Source organism: Seriola aureovittata, chromosome 5 (genome assembly GCF_021018895.1).
Source record: "Seriola aureovittata isolate HTS-2021-v1 ecotype China chromosome 5, ASM2101889v1, whole genome shotgun sequence".
Classification (NCBI taxonomy): domain Eukaryota; kingdom Metazoa; phylum Chordata; class Actinopteri; order Carangiformes; family Carangidae; genus Seriola; species Seriola aureovittata.
This window is the reverse complement of record NC_079368.1, coordinates 26409729-26437705: the sequence shown is the minus strand read 5'-3', so window position 1 is coordinate 26437705 and position 27977 is coordinate 26409729. Positions and strand designations below refer to the sequence as shown.

Here is a 27977-nt window from a genome sequence, read left to right as displayed (position 1 = left end):
AAATAAGGTTCTGGATGAATTTATTTTCATAGACGAGCTGTCATTGAATTACATTACAATTACACTGAAATGATATAAAAAAAGTGAATCATTATTTTCATAACCAGCAAACTACATTATTATACATCTCAAAGTTTCTGTTGTGATTACAGTATCAGTCACATGAAACCGTTTCTGACTTAAACTGACTGAGATAAATTAGTCATCAGAATGAAATAACAGATGAATTATGACTTTAGTAAAGCTGAGATTAAAAATTGGTTTATCATCATCACTTCACCCAGTGCATTTACCAAATGTCTGGCAACATTTTGATTCTTGTTTCTAATGACACCTGAATACCATGACCGATTGAAATAAAAAAAGGAATTAAATTCATGAAGACAAACGGTTAATTTCCCCATTAGGTTTCTTTAAAGGCAGGTGTGTTAAGTGCACATTTAGCAAGGACGGACCAACCAAGTTAAACTCCAACCAGCTGAAATGAATTATTGCTTCTGTTGCCAAGAACTGAAGATGTGAGAAAAAGTAAAAGATCTCTCGTTTCCCTCGAAACATCTGTATCCATGTGATACAATGAAGGACATTTCCCACTTGATCAACATTTTATGACTGCAGAGAAATTTTACTTAATATGAGAGAGTTCATTCCAAAGTGGTACTAATCTTACTGGATAATTTTTTATGCATTTCTCTTTGGAGGCAAAGCATTTTAGTACGCACACATGAATCAGGACAGAAAGGTGGACAGATGGAGAGAGCTGGTAGCTTGGTTAGTTCCCTAAAGTCATCTGGGTGCTTGGCTGAGGGGCTCACAGTTTGGCGTGGTCCTTAAGGATGACCTCCAGCTTCTGACTCAGCATGATGTTCCCTCTGACCTTCAGCTTGCCTGAGAAGAACGCCTAGCAAAAAGAAAAAAAGAAAAAAACACACACATGATTAATTTTTACCAATAAAGCACAAAGTCTCTTCTGATTTCTACCCGGTCGGCTGTTTCTTCTTTTCAAGTGCACAGGGAGTCAAAGAGGGCCAACACGCCTGCAGCTAACACTACATACAAATGAGAAAAGCAACAAGCCAGGACTCGGGCAAAAGGGAATATGTGACCATTGTTGCTTTGGCAGCAGAACAAATGAAATAATATTCATACGCATAAAGGTTCACAGCTGAGAGGTGCAGCAGGAAAGTATTGAGTGAACTGAACCACTGAGGATGTGCAATGAGTTCCTCGGCTAAAATCAATCACGGGATGGCGCTTAGACGGCCCTGGATGACAGTAGTGTCCCTTTCAGCTCCACCAACTAATCTTTCTCTTGCTGCTCCTTTCATCGTCCGAGAGGCTGGGAAAGACCCTGCCTGAGGGATCTTCAGTACCACGGTCTGCTGACGCTCTTTGTAGAGAACGAACGTGCGCGCGCGCACACACACACGCACACACACACACACACGCGCACACACACACACACACACACACACACAGGCCTCAGATCAATATCAAGGGCTCCAGGAAGCATATAAATTTTGTACAGCGATGGCCACTCCCTGTGACAGATGAGATGCTACAGACATAACAAGTAGCGTCAATTGATTACTCGTTCTGAGTGCTTCCTGAACTTGGTTTGATAGATCAATGCCTTCCATTTTTTTATTTGACATTAGTAGATCAAGGAAGAAGTCATTAGAGATTGAAAGGCTCTGCAAAGACACTTTCGCTTTAATTAAAATGTTAAAGAAGTGATTTTAATGTCGGAAAAAAAAAAAAAAAAAAAAAAAGGTTGTTGCATTTTAACCAACACCTCATTATTTCAAGGCCTTCCGGCATCTGTTTTGCAAAACCGTTGCGAAAAATGCTCCGTTCTGTGAGCACAAAAAGCTTCACTGCAAAGCAGGAGTTAATGTGATACACTCACAAGGATAAACATGCAGAGAAAGAAAAAAAAAAGATAAAACAAGGCCATTCAGAGAACAGCATGTAAATAACTCTTTTGTTAAAGCGTGTCACGTCAGAAGAGATGAGTGAGCAGGCCTGACTGCTTGTTGTCACCTTCTGAGGGTTGAGTTTCCCCTGCACCACCTCCATGAAGTCTTCATCCGACACCGTGATGGTCACATCTGCCTTCCCGCTGTAAGGGCCTTTATGCAAGGAGCCGCTGCCGTTCTTCAGATCAATGGCTACAGGAAGACAGTGAGGTAAAAGAAAAAAAAAAAAAAGTAAATGCAACGCGGAGAGACGGAAGACGGAATAAATCATATAAACTTGACACAGCTTCACTTTCCCTGGGTTTGGCTGGCCTTGGTCTGCTTTGCCCCCACAACTCATTCGTGCTTGCAGTTATTTTTCAGTCATTAGCACAGATTTTATTTGACAGCTTGTTAGCAAAATGTCAATCTGGGTCAAATCAACTTGTCAACTTTACAGCTCATACTCATATTTCAACCTTTGTCTCATGAGCCAGTGTCGGAGCGAATCATGATGTCTGACTGATTTTCTGAGCGTTAGTGTAGCATTAGTCAAGAGACTGACAACGTGTTGAGACCTACGAGGAGGAAAACAGTCACCAACAAACTTCAAGAGTGTGACGATCCAGCGAGGTGCAATATAATCATTTAAAGATGACAGGAGGTTCGTGGTGTTACAGATCCATCACAGAATCAGTCCTGACCCTCTCAGTGAGTTGCTGGTGAGGGAAGTTCAATGTGCAGAGCGGGAATGAACTGGGCAACACTGTCTCACCGGTGAGCAGCAGCCCTCTCGTGTTCAGAAGACAAGTTGTGAATCAATCTTGGCAGAGAGCCCGGTTTCCAAAATGTAGGTGCAACAGGTTGAAGCACTGATTTATCACTTTTATAAAAATCCAACATAATAAATTCTCTTAATTCTGACGTACCATAAACTGCGTCTTGCTCCCCCTCAGCACTACCCGTCTCCTTACTGCTGCAAATGTTCTTGTTTTTATCACATGAATTTCTTATTGTATTCAGTATTGCATGTAAAGTAAAACCACTTTTAAAGTCCAATTGAAATTAAATTGCTTTTTTTTTTGTCTGCTACAGCACATATCTGCTCTATAGCTGACTTGGCTTGTGTTCTCCTTTGAGAAAAATTTCGTCTACACAGAGGGAGAACTCATTTGAATACAGCCAATCAAAATTTAGCATAGCATAGAAGGAGTAAGGCCAGCATAGTATCATATGCAGAGCACAAGCTGAGCCTGCCAGCAGACTGCTACATCACAGCTGCTGTCAATCAAACACAGACTATAGTTTACTAAATCTATGTTGTTGTTTTTTTACTGCAAAAAGAATTTCCTCTTGTGAATAAACACCTGAACTGAAACAAACTGATATTTTTCCCATCCTGCAATGGCACTGTAGAATTAGGGGCGTGTTAGCCGTGCTTGCACAGCATTCAGTACACTTACTCCACTGTGCAGTGTTCTTGCCATCTTTGGTGATCTCCCAGCCGAACACAGCATTCACCTTCTTGACCAACTCTGAGCCCAAGTCTTTAATACGACGGCCGATCTCTGCAAACACCAGCTCACTCTGAAGGCCTCCTCCCTGCACAAAGGTAGACAGAGCCAACACTTGTGGAGGTCTATCTTCATGTCAAAGGTACAAATCGACTTTATTATCTACAGAACTAAAAGGAAAGGAGCTCCTGGGCTACATGAAGGAATGTGATTAAAGGAAAAAGAGGAGGATTGTTGCTTAAATGGAGCATTTTTTAGGCCAGCATACTTGGGTGAGATTTACTGGAGAAGCGTCTGAAGCGGCATGTAAATCCACGTAGGCCCCCGATAGCACAACGGCATCGGTCTCCTTCACCTGAAGGAAAGAGAAGTGCAGTGATCAGAAGGACACAATCACAGAAGAGCAGAGAGCAGCAGTGAAATTACAAGCCAGACTCATTCATCCACAAATCGGTTAAGATGATTGGAATCCACACTAATGCTAGCTACTGACTTTGCACTGGATGTGAATCCTGTTGCCTTCCTTCCACATCTCAGTCTGCAGCGACTGACCCGGCATCACCGGCTTCACAAAGCGAACCTGAGAAAGAGAGGCGGGGGATCAGAGAGGGTGGTGGAGTCAATGAATCTCTAATTAAATGAATTAATAATATTTAGCTAGACTGATAAATAGTTTATCAAGCACTAAACTCCCATGTCTCCATGGTGCAGGCACAATCCAAAAGATTTTAGTTGTAAAAATAAAAGGTTAAAACTGTACATGTCAATGGGCCTCATGAAAGCACATTTTTGTATTCTTATCCTAAACCTCTCTCATTTTTCTATGTGAACTGTGGTCGTATGAGAAGTGACTTACTGGCATAAATCTATTGTAAATCTGTCATTTTAAGATGATGAGGTTATTCATTCCTGTTCATGTGTAGATGCATGTTTCTCAGATTACATTTGCATAATCGACACCCCCTTAAATTGGCATATTACATTGCCTCTTTCACTCCACTTGTTTCAAGTTCATAAAAATGAGTGAAAAGATAAAAATGCAGAGCTTTCAGTCCTACTGTCAGATATCAGGTGAAAACCTGACAAATGTCCACAGTGTCAGTAATCAGTATACAGCTACAGATAATGTCATCAGAGCAGAGCCGCACTGCGACAGAAATAAAGAGGGAACGTTTTGATGTGAAGTTAGATAAAAAAAAAATAAAACATTGTGCTTTTTTTTTCCTGCTTTTGTAGACCAATAGGTCCGACAGAGGATGTTAATCTGGAAAACAACTCACATAAAGACCCTGAGGCAGCTGTTTAAGTTGCCATGCCAAAAACAATTCATTACATCTAAAGAAAATTTTTAAAAATAAATGAATTTAAAAAGCCTCTCAGTAAAGTGGTGAGTCATGATGATGATATGGTGGACAGAATATTAATTGATCCAGTCCATTTTTGTTACTCCATTAGTTTTAGGTAATTCTGACAGCAGACTCACTCAGCACAACATAACTCCCGAATCAAACAAGTGTTTTCTCCTCCTCTTTTGGAGGAAGACAGACTATCTGTACATGGCCTCAGACTAATAATCTCAAATCACTCAAACCTGTTAATACAAGTGGTTCTTGCATGAGGCCCAGTGACTCAAAAAATATATGACAGGTTTTAAACCATCCAGTGCTTATTTACCTTGATAGCCTTGAATCTGGAAGGATCGTTGTCGGCAAACTGCTTGAGGACATGTCTTGCCGCAAAGCCGAATGAGCACAAGCCGTGCAGGATTGGAGTCTTGAAGCCTGACCAAAGAGCATTTTTAAGTACATCATGTTTAAGCATACATGAGATCAAAATACACCATTTGCCTGAAAATCCCAGGGAAAGACTTAGTCCTGAGCAAAATTAATTAAGACATTTAATTAAATGGGAAAAAAATAAATAAATAAAACACCCGCGAAGCCACAATAGATGTACAGACTCTCACCTCCCATGGCAGCAAAGCTGGGGTCTATATGAAGAGGATTCCAGTCTCCACTAAGACGGTACAAGGCCGCCTGTGACCGCAGGGGAAACAGACGTTGTTTAGATCTATATCTAATTCATAAACCCCTGAACTTTTCCTACACAAATGTGGAATGAAATTAAATTATCATGAAGGCAATAGAAGAGATACCTAAAATAAGAATGGCTTTGAAGTGATACAGTTGCAGTCATTTAAATTGCTCAAGGGATTTAGTTTTTTTTATTCCCCCTCTCTTTTTTATTTTCCGCTGCAAACATACAGTCAGCGTTCTTGTTTTGAGACGGTATGAAAACCTTGTTCAACACTTCGAATTTTGTCTGAAACTTTATGGTTATTACGGAGGCACAAAAACAATATGTCTCATTTCCGCCCACATATTATCAATGCAGCTGATTTATTCTGCAACAAAACCCACACAGACACACTCACTTGGTCTCTTGTGGTAGAATCAATCACCACGGCATCTGGTGCCCGTTGAGGTGGCGGCAGAGGAGCCTGGAGGAAATAAAACAGGTAAAACCAATCATATATGAGTCAACATTTATTAATGATGTCTTGTTTTTTTTCCAGTTTGGTAAAGTACATCAAATATGGAACATATACCTTGGCTTTCTCAGAGGTTCTCTTCCCTCCAAAGCCTCCAGCTCCGACCACAAACACTGAAAACTGGTTGTAGCACACCAGCTCGTCGCCACTGTAGGTGTTCACTGTAAAACAGCACACATGCAGAATTCACACTATATACATGGTAGAAGTTTTCAGAGCCTTTACCTACAGTTTATAAAATGAACAATACTGTGAAATAATAGGAAAAGTTAAGTTAAAGTCCTGCCTACAAAATTTCACAATCAGCAAAAAACACTGAAACAATAAAAGTTCTGATCATGCAGCAGAGTGTCTCCTGTCAGTGGTATATTATTATTCATCATATTTTTTAAATTATTATTACTGTATATTAACGTGTGAGCAGCATATTAATCTTGCAACAGTTTGAAGTGGAGCCAATTTGAACTATTCAGCATTGATTGGGGTAGTTAAATCTATAAAAATCTATCATATTTAGTGATCAATGTTTTAATGTTTGCAAAGTAATCAAAGCTGTATCCCTGTGGAGTTTTTGACCACTAGTCAGAATGTAGTTTCTACAAGTATTTTCTGAGCGTTATTCCTGTATTAGAGACACTAGCGAGATGAGGAAGTAAAACTTGCAACAAAGATCCGCGGCTAGAAACAAACCAGGGTTGTTGTTGATGTTAATGGTCAGTGTCTTATCCCCTATGCTTTGGGGGACACCCCATGTTTTTGTCTGCAAGTCCCTGATTTGTTTGTAACTCATGTACACGCTTGAGGACACACATGCATCCGCACAAACGCAGCCAGTGTGGGGCATTTTCATTGATCGATAGCCAAAGGGCAGGGAAGAAGACTGCCTGCAAGCAAATACTGATACTCTATGAGGAAGGAAATGCATTCAGTGTGTTAATTAGGCCTCAAGGACACACAAGATGTGTTTGGTAAGAAACAGTTTGTTTACTAGAAAACTCCACAAGGTACCTACAATATAAATAAATGCGGTGGAGCAAGAAGTATGATATTTGCCTCGGACGTTTAATGAAGGAAAAGTCTTAAGTAGTAGAGAAAGAAAACATTCAAATAATGAGCAAATGTACTTACAGCAGTTAAGTTCCGTCTCTGACTATTTTAGTTAAGTATCTTTCGTTATCTTTCAGAAATATACGATCATACTATGTTGAAGATGTTGACTGAAGAGAGGCAAAATGACTCTAATTATTAAGTTAGTATCACTTGCCTGGCAATAGGTTTCAATACTAAGTAACAGAAGTGCCACATAAAATCATGTTAAGTTTAACAATAAAAACACTGAGGATAACACTCCCCCCAGCCACTTTTCTTCATTACATCACATTTATAGTGAAAGTAGAGCTGGAAGAAACAGTCACATGAAGGCAAACTTTGAAGAGACAATTAGCAGCTATCAGACGCAAAACAAATCCAGACTACAGCAACTCACCGGCTTGTTCATTTCATTAGGTCAGTTCAAAATATAACCAGGAATAAAGACAAGACAAAGCTACTTCTGCAGGCTGTCACTGTGACATGCTGTCTCAGGAAAAAATGTACTTTACTCGAGGAGGATAACAGAAGCTGACTGGTTTAATGTGTATAAAGAAATTACATATTTTTTTCAGCAGTGACTCCTCAGGGAACGTCAGGTCCCGTGTTATTTGTTTTAAGTCGGATTAATTATAGATCACAGTGGTTCTAATATCATCCATCTCTATGGAATTGTCAAACAGAAATATGAGCCATTCTCAGTCCATTATTTCAATCCCTGCAGACACAGACTGAAAATTAACTTTCATTAATTCAGCCTGAGAGGCAACTTTCAGGAAAAGACACATTAAATATGAAAACAAATGAATATGAAATAAACACACTACATGATAAAAGTTGTGCACCCTGAAGTGCAAAGAAACTCACCGTCCAAGAGGATGACGGCTCCGGACCCTTTGTCCAACACGTCTGCTATGGTGGCCTCAGAGGTAAGTTGACCTGAAAATGTGTTTGACCCACTTACTTCCAACATTGATAATGTATCATCATTTTGTCCTGCACGTTCTTAATATTAGTAAACTAGCTCTGTACTTGATGACATGACTGCAACCAGCCCCACTTATTGCCTGACATGTATTATCGTTATATTGGAGTCACAGACCTACATGTGTCTTAGTGCAGTTTTAAAGGTAATTCCACAATCATCTCCCTGCTTGATTTGTACTAGAGCTAAAACAAATAATTAGTTAATCTACAACTCTTTTGATAATCGATTAATCACTTGAATAAAGTTTCAAGCAAAAATGTGTAACATTTGACACTTCCAGCTTCTCCAGTGTGAGTATTTGCCATTTTTACACATCTTTCATACAAATAGTTAAGTGAATAATTTGGGGTTTTTCAATGTCAATGAAACAAAAAAAAACATCAATTTATTTTCACTATTTTAGAGACACAACAAATAAATTAAAATTTAAATCAGCAGATTAATCAATAATGAAAATAACACAAAAAAAATATAAAGCATATTTGCGTGAAAATAGACACTGATTGACAGATACTGACAAATATCACTGTCACATTCAAATCAAGCTAAAAGATAAGTCATTTTTGATTACCACCTTTGTTTGGATTAGGAAATTTGGGGAACGGGTTCTGCATCTTTATAATGCAGTAGTCTAAATATCTGGTTAGACGGCTGGATGGTTTAAAGTGTCATCGGACAGTCGTGAAATACCTTCAAAACAGCAGTTAAAGTACCTTCTGTTATTTTGATAAATCGTCAGGGGTTTATCTTTCAGAAAAACATTGTTCTGTGACTTGAATGTAATGCTAATACACAAGAGGCACAGACTGGGGCCAGAACGGTCCGTATGTAGTCCATGCTATAACTGGATCATACAGTTAAAAATCTATCATGGCTTAAGCGGTAAACTGGCCCAAATCAGATTTGGTAATCTTGGAGGCATCATAAAAATGGTCTCTCAAAGACCTAGAGAGGTACTCACTTCAAAGTCTAAATAATCTATTAAACTCAGACTGGTCCCAGTTACATGCTTTGTTATACATAGTAACATGAATTCAGGTAAAAAGGCTCAGTGAGGCTGTAAAATAGCTTTTATTAAATTTATTATATGGTCAAATCTATAGTAATTACATGAGGTACTTGTATAGAACAAACTGTATGTACTTTAATAGTAGAAAAGGAAATACCTGAGGTCGGTAGAGGTTTGTGCAGCTCCAGATACTGCTCTCCATGCAATACCTGACACAAAACATTAGAACAGCTGTGATATATAATTACAACACAGTTTTAAAGCCTCATTAGCGTGACTAATGTGTGTACTACTATTGTTCTTCTTGTGTACAAGACCGTGTGAAATATACCATATGGATACAAATATGCATATTACACACAACAATATCACACACATTTATTCGCGCGCATAAAAAAAAACAGACATTTATATGTATGTTTTTTAACCTGTGTAAAATCTATGTTGAGTCCAGGGATTGAGCTCAGCCCGCCATCCATCATGGCTGCCTGGGAGGGAATGACCCCAAAGGTGGGGAGGCAGCTAAAGTCTGGATGGCCTTCATACAGGAACCTTAAAAATGAAAAAGTTGGTGTTACTTAACTGTGAAAAAAATCACACTTTCATAGGAGACAAATAAAAAATTAACAGCACAGACGGCTGCACAAGGCCCGTGTTTGGAGGCCTGGATAGATTCTCTGCACAGGTCAAGGTAAAAGTACAGTGGTTATCATTTCTTTCAGTTCACTTTCACACAGGCTGGTTTATGAGACAGTCATTAGCACAAAAACACTTAGATACACACCTGAGATGGTCTGGGTCTTTGGTGGACATGCCGACCCCCAATGCATAGAGGATACACTGTACGTGGTTGAAGTTGAAAGTGGTCGGTGGTAATTTTTGTCCCACTGCCTCAGCCTGAGAGGAGAGGAGAGGAAAGGAGACGATTTTAGTGTTGACTTTGAGAGCCAAACATGAAGAAATTGTCTTATAATTTAGACAGAGAAACTTAATATGCAATCTTGAGGGTTTGAAGAAAAGTAATAAGGTTCACCTCATGGTAGAATAGATCCACAGCTCAACCTCTGAATACAAATGCTTTAATAAACGCTATATATATGGTCAGAGTGAACTAGCCAGTATTTGGAAAAGCCAGTAAATGGAAACTACATAGTTGGAGCACACAAAATAAGAGAATAAAGAAATGTTCTTTGTTTGTAGAGCACCTGTGAGCTTTTTCAGAGTAAAAGCAGCTACAAACACGAGGAATATCAGAGACATTAGACACACGATTCAGAATTTTAAAGTGATCACAACTTGAAGGACAAGTCCACAGATTTTCAGAAATGCATCTTCAGATTGAACAAGACTGTATCAGAAGATGTACAGCTCAGAGTTGGCACAATCGCTGGTTTCACGTAATCTGTGATCTGTGGAACCATCCACGGTCAGCAGTTTGAAGACCCGTGGGATCTCACAGAATAAAGAGGAATCAGCAGTTCAGAAATCTAAACCTGGGCCGGACCAGGCAGAGCTTTTAAAATGGAGCCTGAACTTTACTGGTGGCTGGGACAGAGAGGCAAGAGATTAAACAGCGGTGTTCAATTTGCTCTTGCACTTCAGTTAACGAGCAGACTGAAAATGAGCTCAAATTCCTGAACAGAGCATCGCAGCAATCAAGTGTTAGTGACACAAAATAAGGAATGCCTTTTAAAGCTCAGGAAGGTTTATCCCTTCAGTGTATTGTAAATGTTTTAAAACCCTTTTGAATCCCACCCTGAGATCCTCTGTGTGAGCTCTCTGAGATTTCAAGACTCAATCTGATCATGAATTTTCCATCATGGTTCCTATGGAATATGAAGAAACCAGTCATTATAAAGTCATCCGTATGTACAGGTTACATAATATTTATGATCATCTGTCTTTGATCATTTCTTTTGGTCTATATATATATATATATATATATATATACAGTATATAATCTTTTTCTATAACATTGCTCATGTATTTGTTATAGACATATCCTGTTTTATGTTATATTTGACAACAATTAACAATGCAACTTGTAATTCAACATTTTTGACATTTTTGTGATGTAGAAAATCCAATAAACTAATTTGTTAAAAAAAAGAAAGAAGTTAGCTTTGCAGAAGGAAAGGGGAGAAAGGCACACTCAAATATCATAATTAACAATATTTCTTGGCAGAATGGTGTGATTCACACTATGCGTAATGCCACCTCTCAGCTGGTCGAAAATCACTATAAAGGCCGACCTCTGGAGGCCTATTTTTAATTAAAACTGCATTTAAATGCAGATGTGGGAACCAGTCCTACATCCATGTACTGGGGATTTAATATTATATACCCTAAAGCTAAAGCTAAGGAGGTAAAATACAAAAACAGCAGTGTTCGTGGTTCATACAAGATGTAAGTCAAGTTAGGAGAAAAATCTGTTTCTCAAAACAAAAATTAGGCTTGAAGCAAAACTGATTTCTTTTTTAAGAGCGTCCTGGTGGACAACACCCCAGCAGAGGACATCATCCCCATCTGTCTTCACTCATTTCTTGTCTGCTCAATAATATAGACAAAAAAAATTGCCCCCAAAAAATTTGAAAAAGCGGTTGTCTAACTTTCTTCTGTTATTCAATGTTTAATTTATTTGAAATTATGTACTTAAACATGTTACTTGAAATTAGAACTGCTTAGTTTTACAAAATAAAGTCTCCTGCATTTTTGATGCATGACATACAGTGAAGCCTTGTAATCTAATGTGAGGTGACACAAATAATTAATACAAAACCTGTTAGCACGTTTATAACTTTACTGTACTCAATATATTAAGACTGGGTCTAGTTACATACTCAGCTTCCAGTTTATTAGTTAATCCTAGCTGAAATAATGTAGCCCTGCAATAACTCTGACCTAATGAAGACTATAATGTTCAGTTTGTGTGTGTGAAAATGTTTTAGAGAGGTTTTAATTCAACTGTATGATCATTTTGGAGTCTGCAGTTCATGGTGCTGTACAACTGTATAATGCATTTCAAGTAATAATAAAAATGCAATACAGTTGAACAGCACCACAAACTGCAAACTCCAAAACGATCATCACGTTAAATCAACATCCCTCTGAAACACTCCAGTCTTACTGTTATTTACCTCCGCCAACCTGCCAAGTTACAGTGTTAAATAATGGCCAGAGGTGTTTTTACAGAAAATCATGATGTCACAGTGGAGTTGACCTTTGACCATTTGGATATAAAATGTAATCACTTCATCATTTTATCCTATTAGACATTTCTTTTAAATTATGTCATAATTAGCAGATGAATTTGTGAGTTGTGGCCAAAAACGTATTTTGTGAGGCCACAGGACCAAAGTCTAATCAGGTCATCCTAGAGTCCAAATGGACACATTTGAAGGGAGTTCCCAAGAGATTGCGTTCACAAGAATGGGACCCGACAGTCAGACAGACGGACGGACAGATGTATGAACAAACTGAAAATATAATGCTTAAGGACACACAATATAACCATGTGATGCTCCAGATGTTTTGCTTCATATATCAATCAATCTATAAATTATGACATAGAACAATATTTAAGATGATTAGACCTCTATGCAGCGGGAGAGTTGTGTGAAATAAATGTAAAAACACAGAAGGGGCACAGTGTAGCATAACTTCAGCAATACATGGTCCCAAAGAGGTAACACAAATGCATGTACACACACACGTACGCATTTATCACAAAGCTATGTCAGCTGAGGACACAATGGTGATGTTTGTCTTGGGGCTACTTGTGACTCTGTTCCAAATCTCCTCTCTAGACAACCACCCTACCACGCACACACGCACACACACACACACACACACACACACACACACACACACACACACACACACACACACACCCCTCCTAAAGACAGTGGAGAGGACACTGAGTGTACTGTACATCATTTAACCTTTTAGGGACTGAATCATGATATTACTGAAGCAGGCTGGTGAGTGTTAAATGTCTCACAGGATGTAAAAGAAGAGGAGATTTCATCACATACCATTTAAAAAAATAGTTAAAATCTGTCTACTATCATACACAGACCCAAAGAATAAGCTAGTTTCTAAATGTTTTAGTAATTCAACACAGCAAGGAAAGGTCTCATTCCTCCATTTGGGTCATACTACAAATGAGTCTTTAAACAAAGTCTCACTGTTACACTACAACTATCTTAACAGAAAATGGTGGCTGGTTTCTGTGGATAATTATTTGATGTTATGCAATTATACTTGTGGGTCAATGTTTTATTTAAGCAACTCAGCCATGTGTGAGCTGTAATCAGTTCACTTTCTGTGATTCAGTGACAGGGAACACAGCGAAGTGAAGGAGCATTCATCCAGGGAGCCATCGCTGCACCATTGTGCTCTGACATCTTTTGTACGTTACATTTTAAAAGCTAATCTGAGTTGCCACTCGTCTGGTGTGTCACCATTTCATATTTACAGGAGACATCAAAGTACTTATGTATGTTGTAGGAGAAGGTTATTATCGTCTCTTACTAAATACAGTGTGGTGGTATTAAAGAGTCATGAGCTGCCATGTTTCAAACAGTCTAAGAGGTTACAGCTCAAGACTTTCAAAAGTAATTGTCAGCCAACCGTTCAACCAACACTTCTACAGTCTCTGTGGGGGAAATGACAGAATATAAGTATATGAGAAGGAGAAAAACATTGATAGGCATGAAGTAACTGTGGTGAAAATAAGGTTAAAAACTGCAAGGAACAGAAAATAATGAAGGAATCAAAAAAAAAAGGACAAAAGGAGGAAGAGGAGGACAGTGGAACAAAGAGGGAGCCCACACGTCTAAGCCTGACATGTATTCACATCAGGGTTTCAGAGAAGTTTACCAAGGACAATTTTGATACTGCACAAAATAAAATCTAATACCTCTTTCACAATCATACCAGCAGTATGAAAGTATGATGGGAAACAAGTAGGGATGACATGGCCTAGAACTATTTATTCAAATTTTTTCAATACTTCCCAGCAGTACACGGCAATTATGACTAATGATATAATTGATTATATTAATGCGAGCGAGACCTGCATTAGCAGCAGAAAATTTATGGTTGATATGACCCAATAAAAATGAATAATCCATTCATTCATCGATGAGCTTCCTAGCTAACGTAGCTTGCACTTGAGACGGTGTTTGCTACAGGTCTGGTGGCGCTGACTGAAACACACACAGTGCACACAATCCACCGTCACAAACAATCCCACTTTCACTTAACAGGCGTGTAAAGTCTCCCAACAGCCAACACAACTGGATACCATCTTTTTTTTTGACGAAACGAATTCATTGATTTTTTGAGACTTTCCAAGACCCGCAAGTACATTACAGTACATTAGTGTCAAAGAAAAAAAGCAGCAATAGCAGTCTCTACTCACAGGATTAATGCCTGAAGTCGAGGCTGCAGAGGCTGCAGCAGCTGTTGGACTTGCACCGACGTCTCCCTCCGACTCCACTCGAGACAGCACACTCACAATTGACTGTAGAGACTCTACACAAAAGGTGAGAGATGACAGATGAGTGGAAGCACACCAGAACAAGACACTGACATAGCGGAAGATGAGGTCATAGACAAAATGATTCATCGGTGTCACCCAATAACGCCTTATGAATGTGAATTTCTTATTCCACAGACCAAACAGAAAGACAGAAATACTTGTATATTACGCAAGCAAATCAACTCTAACGTGATGATACAACTTGTTGCTGCGTGATACAAAAGGAAAACTCGGTTCTCACTTTCCGTGATGAATATACAAGAGACTTCTGTTTGATGTAACATAATCTACTCCAATTTAAGGGTTCTTGGATACACAAAGTTTAGCTCTCATGATTGGCTGGCTGACATTGCTCAACGGCTTCAGGCTGCACTATTTTACTGCAGCTGCGTATTACTTAATCGAAGGCTGAGCAAACTACATTCCTAAAAGGAAAATACCAACATTTTTGAACATACACTTATTTGAGTCAGATGAGAAGATACAAGTCTTATGTCTATAGGTTAAAGATGAAGCTACCACTCAGTCAGATGTCTTAGCTTACAATAAAGAATAGAAACAGGGAAACAGCTGGCCCGGCTCTTATCAAAAGTAACAAAAATCTGCCTCCCGCTAATATACCTCATATCTGACAATTTATTCACATATCAGGTTCATCTTTAAGTCATGACCCAGATAACTATCATGAAACCTGCACTTTTTCAGGAATGAGCTTGGGGATTTTTTTCTTTGACAGCTAAGAAAAAATGATTCATCTCAAGTTAAATGGATCAAAGCAAAGTTAAATAGAATTCCAATCTAACATATAATGATCCAGGAGCAGCTTTAAAATGGATAAAAGGATGCAAGAGCCACGTGCACTAAGAATAAACATGATGAGTTCCCTGTTCCAACATTAGTTGTTAACACACTTAAAACTTTGAGTCTACACTGTGTGTTCTTTGTTTGTCTAGAGATTGCCTAAAAACAGAATGTAAATATATCCACCCCGGTAACACAAGCTACGAATACCTATGCAGATTCAACACAAACAATGGAAGACGGCTGAGACAACAGAGAAACAGAAACACAGTGAGACTGGGAAGACCAGAGCTACTAATTACCATCACTCAGTGGCAGGCAGTTAAAGAACAGAGGCAGCAACAAGTCTCTGTAATAAGCTACAAATGAGGAGGCACCTCAAAGCCATGCTAATGAGCCCAGCTAGTGCCCTGTGGGACTGCCACCCCAGTTCAGTTAATGTTAGCACTGCCGCCCTTTCTTCAATTGTACATCTGAGAGCGTGGAGAGGGATGGAAGAGGCGGAGAGAAACAATAATCAGGAACAACTATTGTCTTGTTCATACTCATCATCTTATTCACCTCCAGTTGTTTTCTCCACCTCATTCTCTTGATCTCTAACACCATCTTGTCCTCTCTGTACATACAGATGAACTGATCGTAAAAGGGCTCGTTCGGTTGAAATCGGAGTTCATGTAGTTGCAGAAGTTTCTCACTCTCACGAAAGTTTGGTCAAACAGTGCGACTACATGATGATAATTTTTTGTTGAAAATAATGTGTTTGAGCTTTCCAAAGGTGGTGTTTTTTTACCATGCCTTCTGTTCCACTCCACAGATCAATGGCACCTTTAATCATAAGTATGTCCCAACTGAGTATAAACACTATCTATTACCAACTTTCCTTTTTTCCTCTCATATCATAATAATCCACTAATGTCACACTAAAAGCCCCAATAATAAAGATCAAAATCTTGCATTCCTTCAATGTTCATTTCAATTACACACCCATTGCATTATTCTGGGAGTTGGTGCAAATCAGTGGAATACTGACACATCTGTATTTTTGCCTTTTCGACTCTACTTTGTGTCAGAGATTCTGGTGAATGTTCGCTGCATTTCTTGAACAAGATGAATATAAGATGTTTTAAGACCGTTTTGATCCCGCACTGAAAGCGATTCAGTACCTGTTACATGATCATACTGGCCGGAGTATGAACATATGATGGAAAACCATGTGGTTTGGCAAAGAATTATTTATCTTTATCATCATCTATTGTATTCTATTTTCCCCAGTATTTCCCCACAGTATATTACAGTAATTCTCAGTGGTACATTTAAAGTAACGATGCATGGACCCAGAGAATCAGAAGAAAATGGATGGATGAATTAACCAATTAAAAATGGTTCAATCATTTGAAGTTCATTAAAGTTTTTACCAAAACTGACATTATTATGAATTGATGAGCTTCCTAGCCACTGTAGCTAGCAGTGGTGACAGTGTTTCGTACAGGTCTGATGGTGCTGCCTGAACAGCCTCAATCCACTGTCAAAGCAACACTCTTAGTTTAGAGGTGTATGACGTCTCCTGACAGCCTGCAATCGTATACAGAAACGTTTTATAATCAACACCTCTGCCTACAGCAGGCAAGCGTTTTTTGCTGATTAAACGTAAGACTTGTTAATACCTTCTAAGACCTTTTTTCAAGGAAAAGAGAATTCAATGCTTTTGAAGACTATTTTCTAGACCTGCAAATACTGGGTATTTGGGTCTCTGTTCCGCTGCTAAAAATCCTTTTTGAAAACATGAAAAATAATTGTTACTAAAGAGTACCAGGTTGTCAGCCTACACAAATCCAAAGAGCAATGACCGTGGTTACTTCATTGATAAGTATATTTGATTACATGCAGTGTAGCAGATCTGCAAACTGAATCATTCTGACTCAACACAGAGTGAGTCAAACCAGTGAAAGCAGACCAGCAAGGTTATGAGGCGGATGGGGGCGATCCAACTCAGAGTTGGACTCAAAGAAAATCTGTGTGAAAACCTGCCTTAACGACATCCAAGCAGCAGTTGAGCGTTTACTGGTTTTAAGAGAAATCATCATGTTTGGAATGAAAAAATTACCATTCAAGACAAAAGGAATGAAGTCATAAAGATCTACATCACAGGAAAGTCTTAACATGACATCTACTGTCTGCATGTCAATGTGTGTGTGTCTGTGTGTGCATGAATGTACATGCATATGTAAAGTTGCATGTACAGTATGTAAACTTTGTACATACATGCACCAATATATGTGCTTTTGTCAGTTACTATGTGTATTTGAGTGTGTGTTTACTAGTTTGTGTATTTCTGACCTTGTACATTAGTAGGCTTGGTGGCATCTGTAAAATCACATATTTTGTCCCACTGGTCTCTGACTGCCTCAGGATTCATGGGTTGGTTCTTCTGTCTCACAATGTGGCCCTGAGTACGCTCCCAGCGCACTGCACAAATGGAAACACACAAATAAAGAGGTCGTTGCATAGTGAACATCACACACATCCAGTACTGGTGAACTAGGGGCTAATGAATATCACAGATGCATACAGACTTTTCAGACATTTCCTTAGGAAAAACACACAGTACTTACATTTACCAATCCAGCCTGCTCCAACCTGAAAGGAGAGGAAACATGAGCGGATGACACAAAAAAATATTGTCTATTTATGGAAGCTGAATATGTCATTGGTACATTACTGTTTTCAATGACAAATGAAAAAAATAGACACAAAACTGCAGGCAGTAGAGTGGCAGTGAGACTTTACTCTTATCTTACTGAAGAGAAAGAAAGAAGATGTTTTCTTCTGTTTACCTCAAACAGTCCTCCATTTTCTTGACATTGGTCATGACAGAGCCAGAGGACCAGGGGAGCAACATACTCAGGCTTCAGAGATGCCACAAGGTCTAAATAAGACAAAACAAAACATATAAGTCCTAAACAAGTGCTACCACTTCAGTGTCTCTGCTTGGTAGTTAGTGTATCTTAAAATGATGCAGTGTTTGTTCAATTTTCTCATTTTGAAAATACTAGAGATACAACGTCTGAGTGATTACACAAGCCTAAAGTATTCATCCTCTTTCTACAGAACTAATAGACGTGGATTAATAGTCACTGATTATTCCTTACAAATACGACAGAGGGTGATAGAAAAAAAACCTGCTGGACAAATATTAAATATAAAACAACAAACTAATACTGGTCTGAGTGAAAATAAGTTAAAACTGAACTGCCTGAAGTATTAAAAAAGTATGAATTACTATTATACGCAATCAAGTCCTGAACATATTGAAATGGAACAGGCTTTTAATTCCCTGTATGAACCACTAAAGATTTAATCCTACTCACCATATGTCTCGTATTAAAAAAATGCTAAGCAAGATGAGTTTTGGTGTCTATTTTTTTTTTTTTTTAGAGAAGCTCGAGTCAGTGAACGCCAACATATGGAACCATGTCATTTACCAAGGTGAGGCCATCCCATGACAGTTGGCACAGCGCTGTGTGACAGATGCTACTGTCGACCTGCACCGCAGGGCTACAAAACCAGTCCTTTAATTTGTCACTTAAGTCCCTTTTAAACAGAGATCCCGTTGTATTGCTGTTAAGGAGACCCTCCATAATGCCAGCTTTGCTTTTGTACACTGAACTACCCAAAGTCTGCATAATGTACAATATGCTATTGATTTATAGACATTTACCAATAGAGTTTAATGGGTCTTTATTCTCTGACTGGTTGTTATTTTGAATATTGATATTTTAGTTTTTGTTTGATATAAAGTTCATATGCAACACACAGCATCCCAGGCGTATGAGCTGTTCTGGGCTATATTTCATTGTTCACTTTATGTATCCAATGCTGCATTACCTGCTGTCTTAGGAAATATTTTTAACATGAAAATATAAACATTTCATTAGCATACTTACTCATTTTTTTGAATATTTGGAAGCATAGCTAACACCTACAATAAAATAGGGAGGCCAGAGCCGCCTGATTAAATCAAGGGCTGACACATCAAAACTTTTAAAGCACTTACAGGGTGCATGATTTCATCATGGCTCTTGGAACAGCAAAAAAAAAAAAAAAAACACAGCTCTTGAATATTAGATGACAAATTTGCATGTCAAACGGGAGTGCTGTTGCCTCAAATTTCATAAATCAACATTACATGGGCATTACATTATGCAGCTGCTCTAAAAAAAAAAAAAAAAAAAAAAAAAAAGAAAACATTTGCCTACTTTGGCCTGTCCAAACAACGTGCATATGTGAGAGCATGTGTGCATCCAAATACCTAGCAGAACATCACAGTATGTATTACACAGACCAACTGTATGCAATTATGAGTGTTGTTTAATCTCTGTGCTTACCTGGGGGCATGACGGTCTCAGTGAGGCGTGACCCTGCAACAGGAGCAATAGTGTTGCAGTAGATGTTGTACTTGCGTCCCTCGACCGCCAAGGTGTTTGCCAGCCCTAGCATGCCCAGCTTGGCAGCGCTGTAGTTGGCCTGGCCAAAGTTACCATAGATGCCTGCGGCTGAAGCCGTCATGATGATTCTGGCCACAGACAACCCCAGGCAACAAGTCAGTGTTAATGCAAAGTGACAGAAATCACTATGGAGTAATGGGAGACACAGACGGCCCCCCACATACACGCATAATCTCACAGAGTGGTACATACTTTTCACGCATGCATAAACACACCACAGTACACACATGTAGGCACCTAGTCATGCAATGCTAGTCCATTCACACACACAGACACAGCTCCCAACTACTTAATCTCTGATACACAACTGAACACATTAAATTTACTTAAACATTTTACTTGAACAAACATGAACACAGGCTCAATGCAGAAATAAATGCATGTATGCACAGCGGACACACACAGTCTTACACATACAATTTTGCTAGTAATCTCATGCAGACATTTCATTTCAGTCAAGGAAAAGTAATGAAATTAAGCATCAATGCTACATTAACTGTAGGAGACATCTGTAACACACTGTCTCACTGGTCATCAGAAAGCAGTGATCCATATCCCAGCACGATCATACCGTACACTAACGTGGAACCACCAGAGTACATTTTTCATATCCATACTTTTTATATACTATGATTCAGTTTCTAAGGGAACCTTTCAAACTATCAAGTGTTACTACAAAAACACATCTTTCAATCCTTATGGCGCATCACATGATAAAATGTTGCATTGGGGACCTGATACGTGGTAGGAATATGTATATGTGTTCTTCCATGCTTTCACGTAGCTTTATTGACAACCTTGGCTTCTATATCCAGCATTCCTGTATTGTGCAGAGCCAGGCCATGGACCTTTCTCATTTTCATTTCTTTCAGCTATGGCTTTACCTTTGAATGCGGCATAAACTTTTGTTTGGGGTGACTGCACAGAAAGATTACAATTTCGAGCTTGCCTGTGAGCACTGCAAAATGTATATTCGTACTACAAAATCTGAAATGCTGTTGATTATTGTGTTTGTCTCCGTACATCAAAACCTTGATATAAAGCCAACTGCATTATTTGCAACTGTTCTCTACTCAATAATAAGCCATTCTTTAATTCAGTGCAGTAAAACCTTCTGCAAAATGTCAGTTTAATGTAAGAAAGTAAGATGGGTTGTGTGACCTTCTGCAAATTATGATTCACTCACTAGGCCTTTTTTAACTCTCAGGTGTAACTGCTAACGTTAACGATTGCTCAGTATCGCAATGCAGCCATCGTTAGTGTTATTAGTTGCACCTGTGTTTGTCAAGTCTAAATGTCTCATGTGAGAAAGTTATCTAATGTTATTTAAAAAATGTAAATACTGATATTGTGTTAATAATACACTTGATAATAATATTGGTAATATTTGTCATTTTCATCTGGTGGCCTTTTCACCATCCATTAAGTGTAATTGTTCTTTTTGTACACCTTTGTACAGACAAAAAAAAGAGACAAAACACATAATAAACAACGTTAAAGATGAATACAGATAAACCGATAACAAAATTGATGACATTTCTCTTTTTTTTTTTTTTTTTCTAGCGATATTTTCTATATAACTATCGAAAATTTGAAAAAAAGTTTGGCCACGATAATTGTGTAGTGACAATCTGGTATCGTAACAGCCCTAAGTACATATCTGCATAGATCCCCACTGCTTCAGGTCAGTATTAATTATCCGCTGGATTTCTCATTCAAGAGGTGAAGAATCTCAGCCGAGTGGCAAAACACCTTCAATTCTACAAACTTCAGACGACTGGATACTTGAATTTCTTAAGCTGTACTACTTGGAAGAATGAGATGAGCCTCCACAGACATCGTTGCTGCTTCTTGTGGAGTCATCAATTTAAACAGCATTTAAAATGTTCAGAGATTAACCTACAGTGCTGCATAACCAAATTAAGTAATTTCCCTCTTTCTTTACTGATTTACATATTCATATTAAATGTGCTGTCTTGGGCTTTTATTAGTATGCAGGGCGTATTTTTTCCCATTTTACACCACGAAACCAATGGAGCCAGACATATTAAAGGGTATCAAGTGAAAGTGGTATTAAAGTCAGAGTCAGATTATGAGTATAATAATGTGATGGCACACATGCTTTATATAATCTTTACCTCAAGTGCACATCCTCAAGAGCCCACTTAAAATGCAGCACATGAAAATCATTGAGTATCTTTTGTACCTTTGCCTGACATCTGAATCAGACCTTGCCACACAGAATTTTATGCCGTACTGATATCTTCTTGAATACTGTCCAGCAATGGTCTGTCTGCTGAGGATACTGTAACTTTGTTGGACCTGCAGAAGTGCTACCCACGTAATAGGAGGACGGCCCACATTTTGTCCATGTCAATAGCTGTCAGTAACTGGGCGAGTTACCTGCCAAACTTTTGGTTTTTCATGTGGTTCCAAGCAGCTCGAGTCACCAGGAAAGAGCCTCTCAAGTGAACTCTTTGAATCAGGTCTGAAATGGAGAGGAAGAGGAATGACAGAACATTACACAAACATTACCACACAACACATAACATTATACACTTCTGCTATTTCCCATTAGAACACTGTGGATCAGATCCAGCCTACAGTAGATTTTTAAACTCCCACACACACAATCTGTTTTTAAAGAGAAGGTACTTGGACAAGAAACCCAAGTTAAAAACAAATGTAGTGTACTACATATAACATAGTGACACTGTTTGATAATGAGGTGAGCCAAACAAAAGGAAATAATGTGATGGTATGAGATGACCCCATACACAGCATTAGTGAATGAGGGTGAATGTAAATATCAGAAATAATTTAATTACCCCAGTCCAAATCACTCGTCCTGGCAAATGATCGGTCCCGAAGTATCCTTGCCGAAAAAGAAAAAGAAAAAAAAAAATTAAAGTCTTCTCACTCTTTGTGCCAAACTTAAGGTTTTCTTTTACATGATTATAGTGGCCCATATGCCCATTAATACACGCCAGCAATAAATGGCCACTCTGAAAACAGATAAAGTGTGATTATTGCTGTGAAATGACTTACCCAGCATTGTTTACAACAATATCTGGAAGAAAAGACAAATTACTGAATTTAATTATGTATAGCAATAACATTACTAACAATCATTTCATTTGAGTTATTTTAATTATGCAGCACTTAGGATAGTTATCAACTTTGACAGCCACAGCTCTGCCATACAAAAACAATACGCACCTATTCTTCCAAATGCATCCAGCGCTGCCTGGATCAGTTTTTCTCCATCTTCTACAGAATCTGTATGTGCACAATAGAAAACCAAAAATTAATAAGTGATGAAATGTTAACTTAATAATTTAATTTCAAAATTACTGCATCTAGTTTTACCATTCATAGTTTGGCTACATTTATAAAGCTGATTCTAGGCTACATAATTCCTGTTTACAGATAAAAACAATGTTACTTGTTACAGTTACAATGAGAAAGCTTGTGAGAAAGTTTTATTGTATACAAGAGAATCTCGATAGGCTTCCCTTGCTCAGTTTGTTAAGTAATGATGTGTGAAATAACATTTTTATTGACTGCTGGACTTTGCTTTAAACTGGATAGAAAATATGAAAGTTTTCGGGTAAATGATGCCTTTTTTTATCAAATCCACATGCAAATCTGGTTCAAAACCACCTATGAGACACATTGATCAAAGTCTTGCTTTGTTATTTAAAACTTTTTTTTGTGCGTATATGAGATGCACAAAGATTAAGTAGGGAATAGATTTGTCTTCAATGCTCGCTAACAGCTTCATCAGTGAGCTAGTCAGACTGAAAAAAAAAATCAATATTGTTTTTAAGTCGACAATTACATAAGCTTATTACTACACAGTAAGCAATAAAAGAAAAAAAAACACAGACGTAGATAATGATTTATCAGAGAAGACTCAAGACAAGAAGGCTAGTCCAAACTTCTCACCATAGTTCGCCACGGCCTTGCCTCCCTTCGCTCTTATCTCCTCCACCACCTTATCAGCGGCTGCAGAACTCTTTCCACCCCCTTTAGTGTCTGCCCCAAGGTCATTCACTTTATTGCAGCAAGAAGAAAAAGATTAGCAATAATGGGGTGAGTTCTGCAATTCTCCACGAGTGATTAGGTTAGGAGAAGAGTATAGCTAAGCTGATTCCTTGTCAGAGTTCAAGGGCAAATCCAGTCCAGGCAGCTGGGAAAGCTATTATTTTGGGAAGGGCAAATATTTATGCCAACACCTGGAACTGTGTTGTCTAAAAAGTAACATCATTACTGTGACAGTCAATACGATGCATATTTCTGAATGGAATGCCACAGTTTGTGGTATGATCTATATCCAAAAACCACTTAAATCTAGGGATGCACCGATCAAACTTTTCCTCTCGCAACACCAATTTCGATACCTTCGCTCGGGGTCATCTGCTGATACTGAGTCCCAATTACATGCAGAAGCCCTTCTTTGTTTGAAATCTTTCTAACTCACAGCATGAAACTCATTGGAATATTATTTTAAGTAATTGAACTTGAAACCAGGGATTGCCGTCAGACTGAAAATTGAGTCTGGTTTGTGACTGAATGACTGGTGGCATAAAGTGTATTTTCATAACGACCTTGTATTTACTTTTGGACACTTTTACCAAGATTTGTAGATGAGTTATGTCAAGGCTGCCATTTATCATATCGGTGCATCCCTGAAACCCAAGACATCTCTAAAACCTGTGATCATCTCCAGCATTGAGTCATGCAGGTGCAAGAATCTACACATCACATAAATGAAATCAATGCCACTGCTTTTCCATATGTGTAGTCAAATGATTATGAACATGTGTTAAAAAGCCAACATTTAAATAAGATATTTGATAAATGAAACTGATGTTCAGTCCCTAACAACTCACATAAAACATCTGGAATCATGCTGGGCCAAATGTCAACATGACACAGATGGCCAAAAAACAAAAAAACATCAATTGAGGTTACAAGGATTCAGTTTCAGGAAGCATTTCAATAAGTACATAAGCTCTAGTCCTGGCTGAACTAACCACAGTATATCCACTAAACCTGTTCTAAAAAAATGAGATATAAGGGGCTCAAAATGATGATTTTTTTTTTTTTTTTTTTTACCTATAACTGAGGCTCCTCTTTCAGCAAAAGCCAGTGCATATTCTCTGCCAAGGCCTGCAGAAAGAAAGACAGATTAGTCTACAGAATGAAACACACCCATCAATTTCCACAGTTATCAGGGGGAACGTACGAGGTAAATAGTGGAACCAGGGCCCTACAAAACCTGGAATCAAAACATTGATTTGAACTGTAATATGGAAATTTTGTATTATTAGCATAAGTTAACCATTTATGTTGGCTGAATAAATAATTTGACGTACCATTTCTTGTTGTGAAATTAAAAGCAGCCATGTCATAAAAAAATAAAAAATAAAAAAAATAAGCTACCATGAGAGAAAACTAGAGCTCATAAACTGCATAATAAAAGTTATTTCAGACATTTTCAGGAGTTAAAACTGAAAGATTTGCAACACCAACATCAAGTAGTCTGTTTTATTGTACATTAGTTTATTATAGTGTTTTGATCTGTTTTAATGAGGGAAATAAACCTTCAGGATTATCAGATAGCTTTAATAACTAAGGTTGGGTTATTATCAATCAATTTGAAAATGATAGTAGTTCTTAATTCTTATTCTGTGATTTTAGATTTAATACATGTTACCTATTTTATATATCTATGGATCTTAGGGTTTCTAAAATTTTAATATGATACTTCTATGTTGCAAAGGCCTGGCCAAGCACTTGTTGGAAACTAATTTACCTTAATTCTGCAAATAAAACACTACTCCAGTGAGGTCTTGTTTGACTTTCTTTTATTATGAAGTACAGTAATCCTCTCTTGATGTGTGACAGAAAATCTCACAGTGAAAGCGTCACACAGCAAGAAAAAGTATGTTGGGGGGAAAGGGTTGAAATATCTCAACATTTCAGATTGTTCAGATCCTCTTATATTTGTTTGAAACACTTCATTACTGACATGATAAGCCCCACAGATGCACTGGTTTACACACTTGGCTTATTGAATGGGTAATACGAGGCCCATATATTTGTGCTGGCCACTGACTGTGGGTTGTTGGTGGATGTGCCCTTTCACATACTTACAGTGGTATTATTTGGAGCCATTGCGTTACGTGTACTTTGCTCTCTGCGTTATTCAAATGAATGAGTCAAAAGACTGACAAACGTCTGCTGCTAGTCCAATTCATACAGTATAGGTCCTATAGCAACATCAACAAAGTTGTTTAATTGTTTCCAGGAGGTTCATAGATTGTTTATTTTAACGACTTTGCGACTTGCAGCTGTTTGGCAAGTGTTAGCAATCGGCAATATACCGAGATTATCTGCTGGGCAGCTCATACAACAGACAGAAATCGAGACTTGTGCATTCACTGTTTTGATCGTTTGCCTAACAGAGATCTACGTAACTAACAAGTTAGCATAAGGAGCTAACGTTACAAAGCCTATTTTAGCGTAGTTACAGTTAGCAGCAGTGACAGCCTAGCTAACTATCAGTTATGTTTGCACAGAGTATTTACCTCCTCCGGCCCCAGTGACAAGAACGACTCTCCCCTCGAAAGACAAAGACATTCCTGTGGGATATTATTCTCTGATTCAGAACAGTAGCAGCACAGTGGCTACAAGATCAACACTGCTTTTCAGAGACAGCAGGGTGAACTTCTGTAACTTACACTTCCGCATCACGAGGGGACGGACTCAGCAGTGACCAATCAGAAACCGGGATTTTATTAACCCTGTTTTCTTTACCACCAATGAATTTACACATGTAGTCTTCTTTCAGTATGTTTTAATCACAGCTGCAACAACTAGTTGATTAAGCGATTACGCAGTACTGATAAAAACCTGTAACTATACTTACATTCTCACTGAGAAACTGTAATGGACATTTTTCACCATTTTCTTAATTTTATTGACTAAATGACCAATTGGTTAATCAAGAAAATAATCAGCAGATTAATTGATAATTAAAGTAATTGTTAGTTGCAGATTTTTTAGTTTTAATTAAAAAAAAATTGAATTCGTTATTTTATGAGCTTTCACCATTAACACATTTTGTAACTTTTCATTTTACAGCTGACAGATTTTTACCTTATTACAGCTCTTTTCTCTATGTCTGCAACAAAATGAGAAAAACTTTTTTTTAACCCAAAAATGACCCATATTAGAATCAATGTATTTTTATGCCATTTTTGTCATTTTGGTTAAGAATAATCACTTGTATAATATTTAGTATTATATTTAGGACCACACAAGAATAATTTCATTTTTGAAATATCTTTATTTTTCACTTTTTAACATTTTTGAAAAAGAAAATTACCCAGAACAGCAATAGAAAAATGTGAATATCCATTGTGTAATGTTAGCTAACTTAGTTAGCTAGCTAGTGTTAGCTAGTTATAAAGTAGGCTAATTTGTTGATAAATAATAATAACATACTCTTTCACACAACAATCATGAATGACACGCGCGCACACACGCACACACACACATACACGCACGCACACACACGCGCACACACACAATATATATAGTAATGTTTGCTATCTTAGTTAGCTAGTTAGTGTTAGCTAGTTATAAAGTAGGCTAATTTGTTGATAAATAATAATAAAAACAGTCATGAAAGACACACACACAATATTATATGAAGATAATACTTACACGTATCAGCTCTTGCTGTGCAAGATAATCTTCCTGAGGGGTGACACTTCTGATATAGTCTGTGTGGTCCACAGTTAATTTATTCCTGACAACCACAGTTGATAAGAATCAAAGGTTCCCATTGGATTCCATAGAAAATGCATGCGGGTCATTTTTGACCCACTTATGGAAGCTTGGTGTAGTAATACAAAAACTACAATTTCTTAAAATGTATAAAAGGTAAGTTAAAAATGTAAATGGCATTATATCAAAAACATGTTTTTTGAGGAATAACTGGAAT

The 27977-nt window shown here is 38.0% G+C and overlaps 1 protein-coding gene across 1 annotated transcript; it reads right to left on the bottom strand.

The window, feature by feature from the left end:
* Positions 1–3: 3 nt before the first annotated feature.
* Positions 4–26718, bottom strand: hsd17b4 (hydroxysteroid (17-beta) dehydrogenase 4). The gene is made up of 25 exons (XM_056377015.1): positions 26557–26718; positions 25082–25135; positions 23909–24016; positions 23180–23239; positions 23009–23030; positions 22789–22835; positions 22364–22448; positions 19841–20028; positions 18290–18381; positions 18068–18092; positions 17793–17921; positions 14535–14647; positions 9894–10006; positions 9538–9661; positions 9267–9318; positions 7980–8051; positions 6081–6184; positions 5907–5972; positions 5439–5508; positions 5147–5253; positions 3966–4052; positions 3741–3827; positions 3422–3560; positions 2044–2171; positions 4–901 (listed from the first exon to the last, which is right to left on the bottom strand). Exons 1-25 carry the CDS (start codon positions 26606–26608, stop codon positions 812–814), a joined length of 2214 nt encoding a protein of 737 aa, XP_056232990.1. The 5' UTR covers positions 26609–26718; the 3' UTR covers positions 4–811.
* Positions 26719–27977: the final 1259 nt, after the last annotated feature.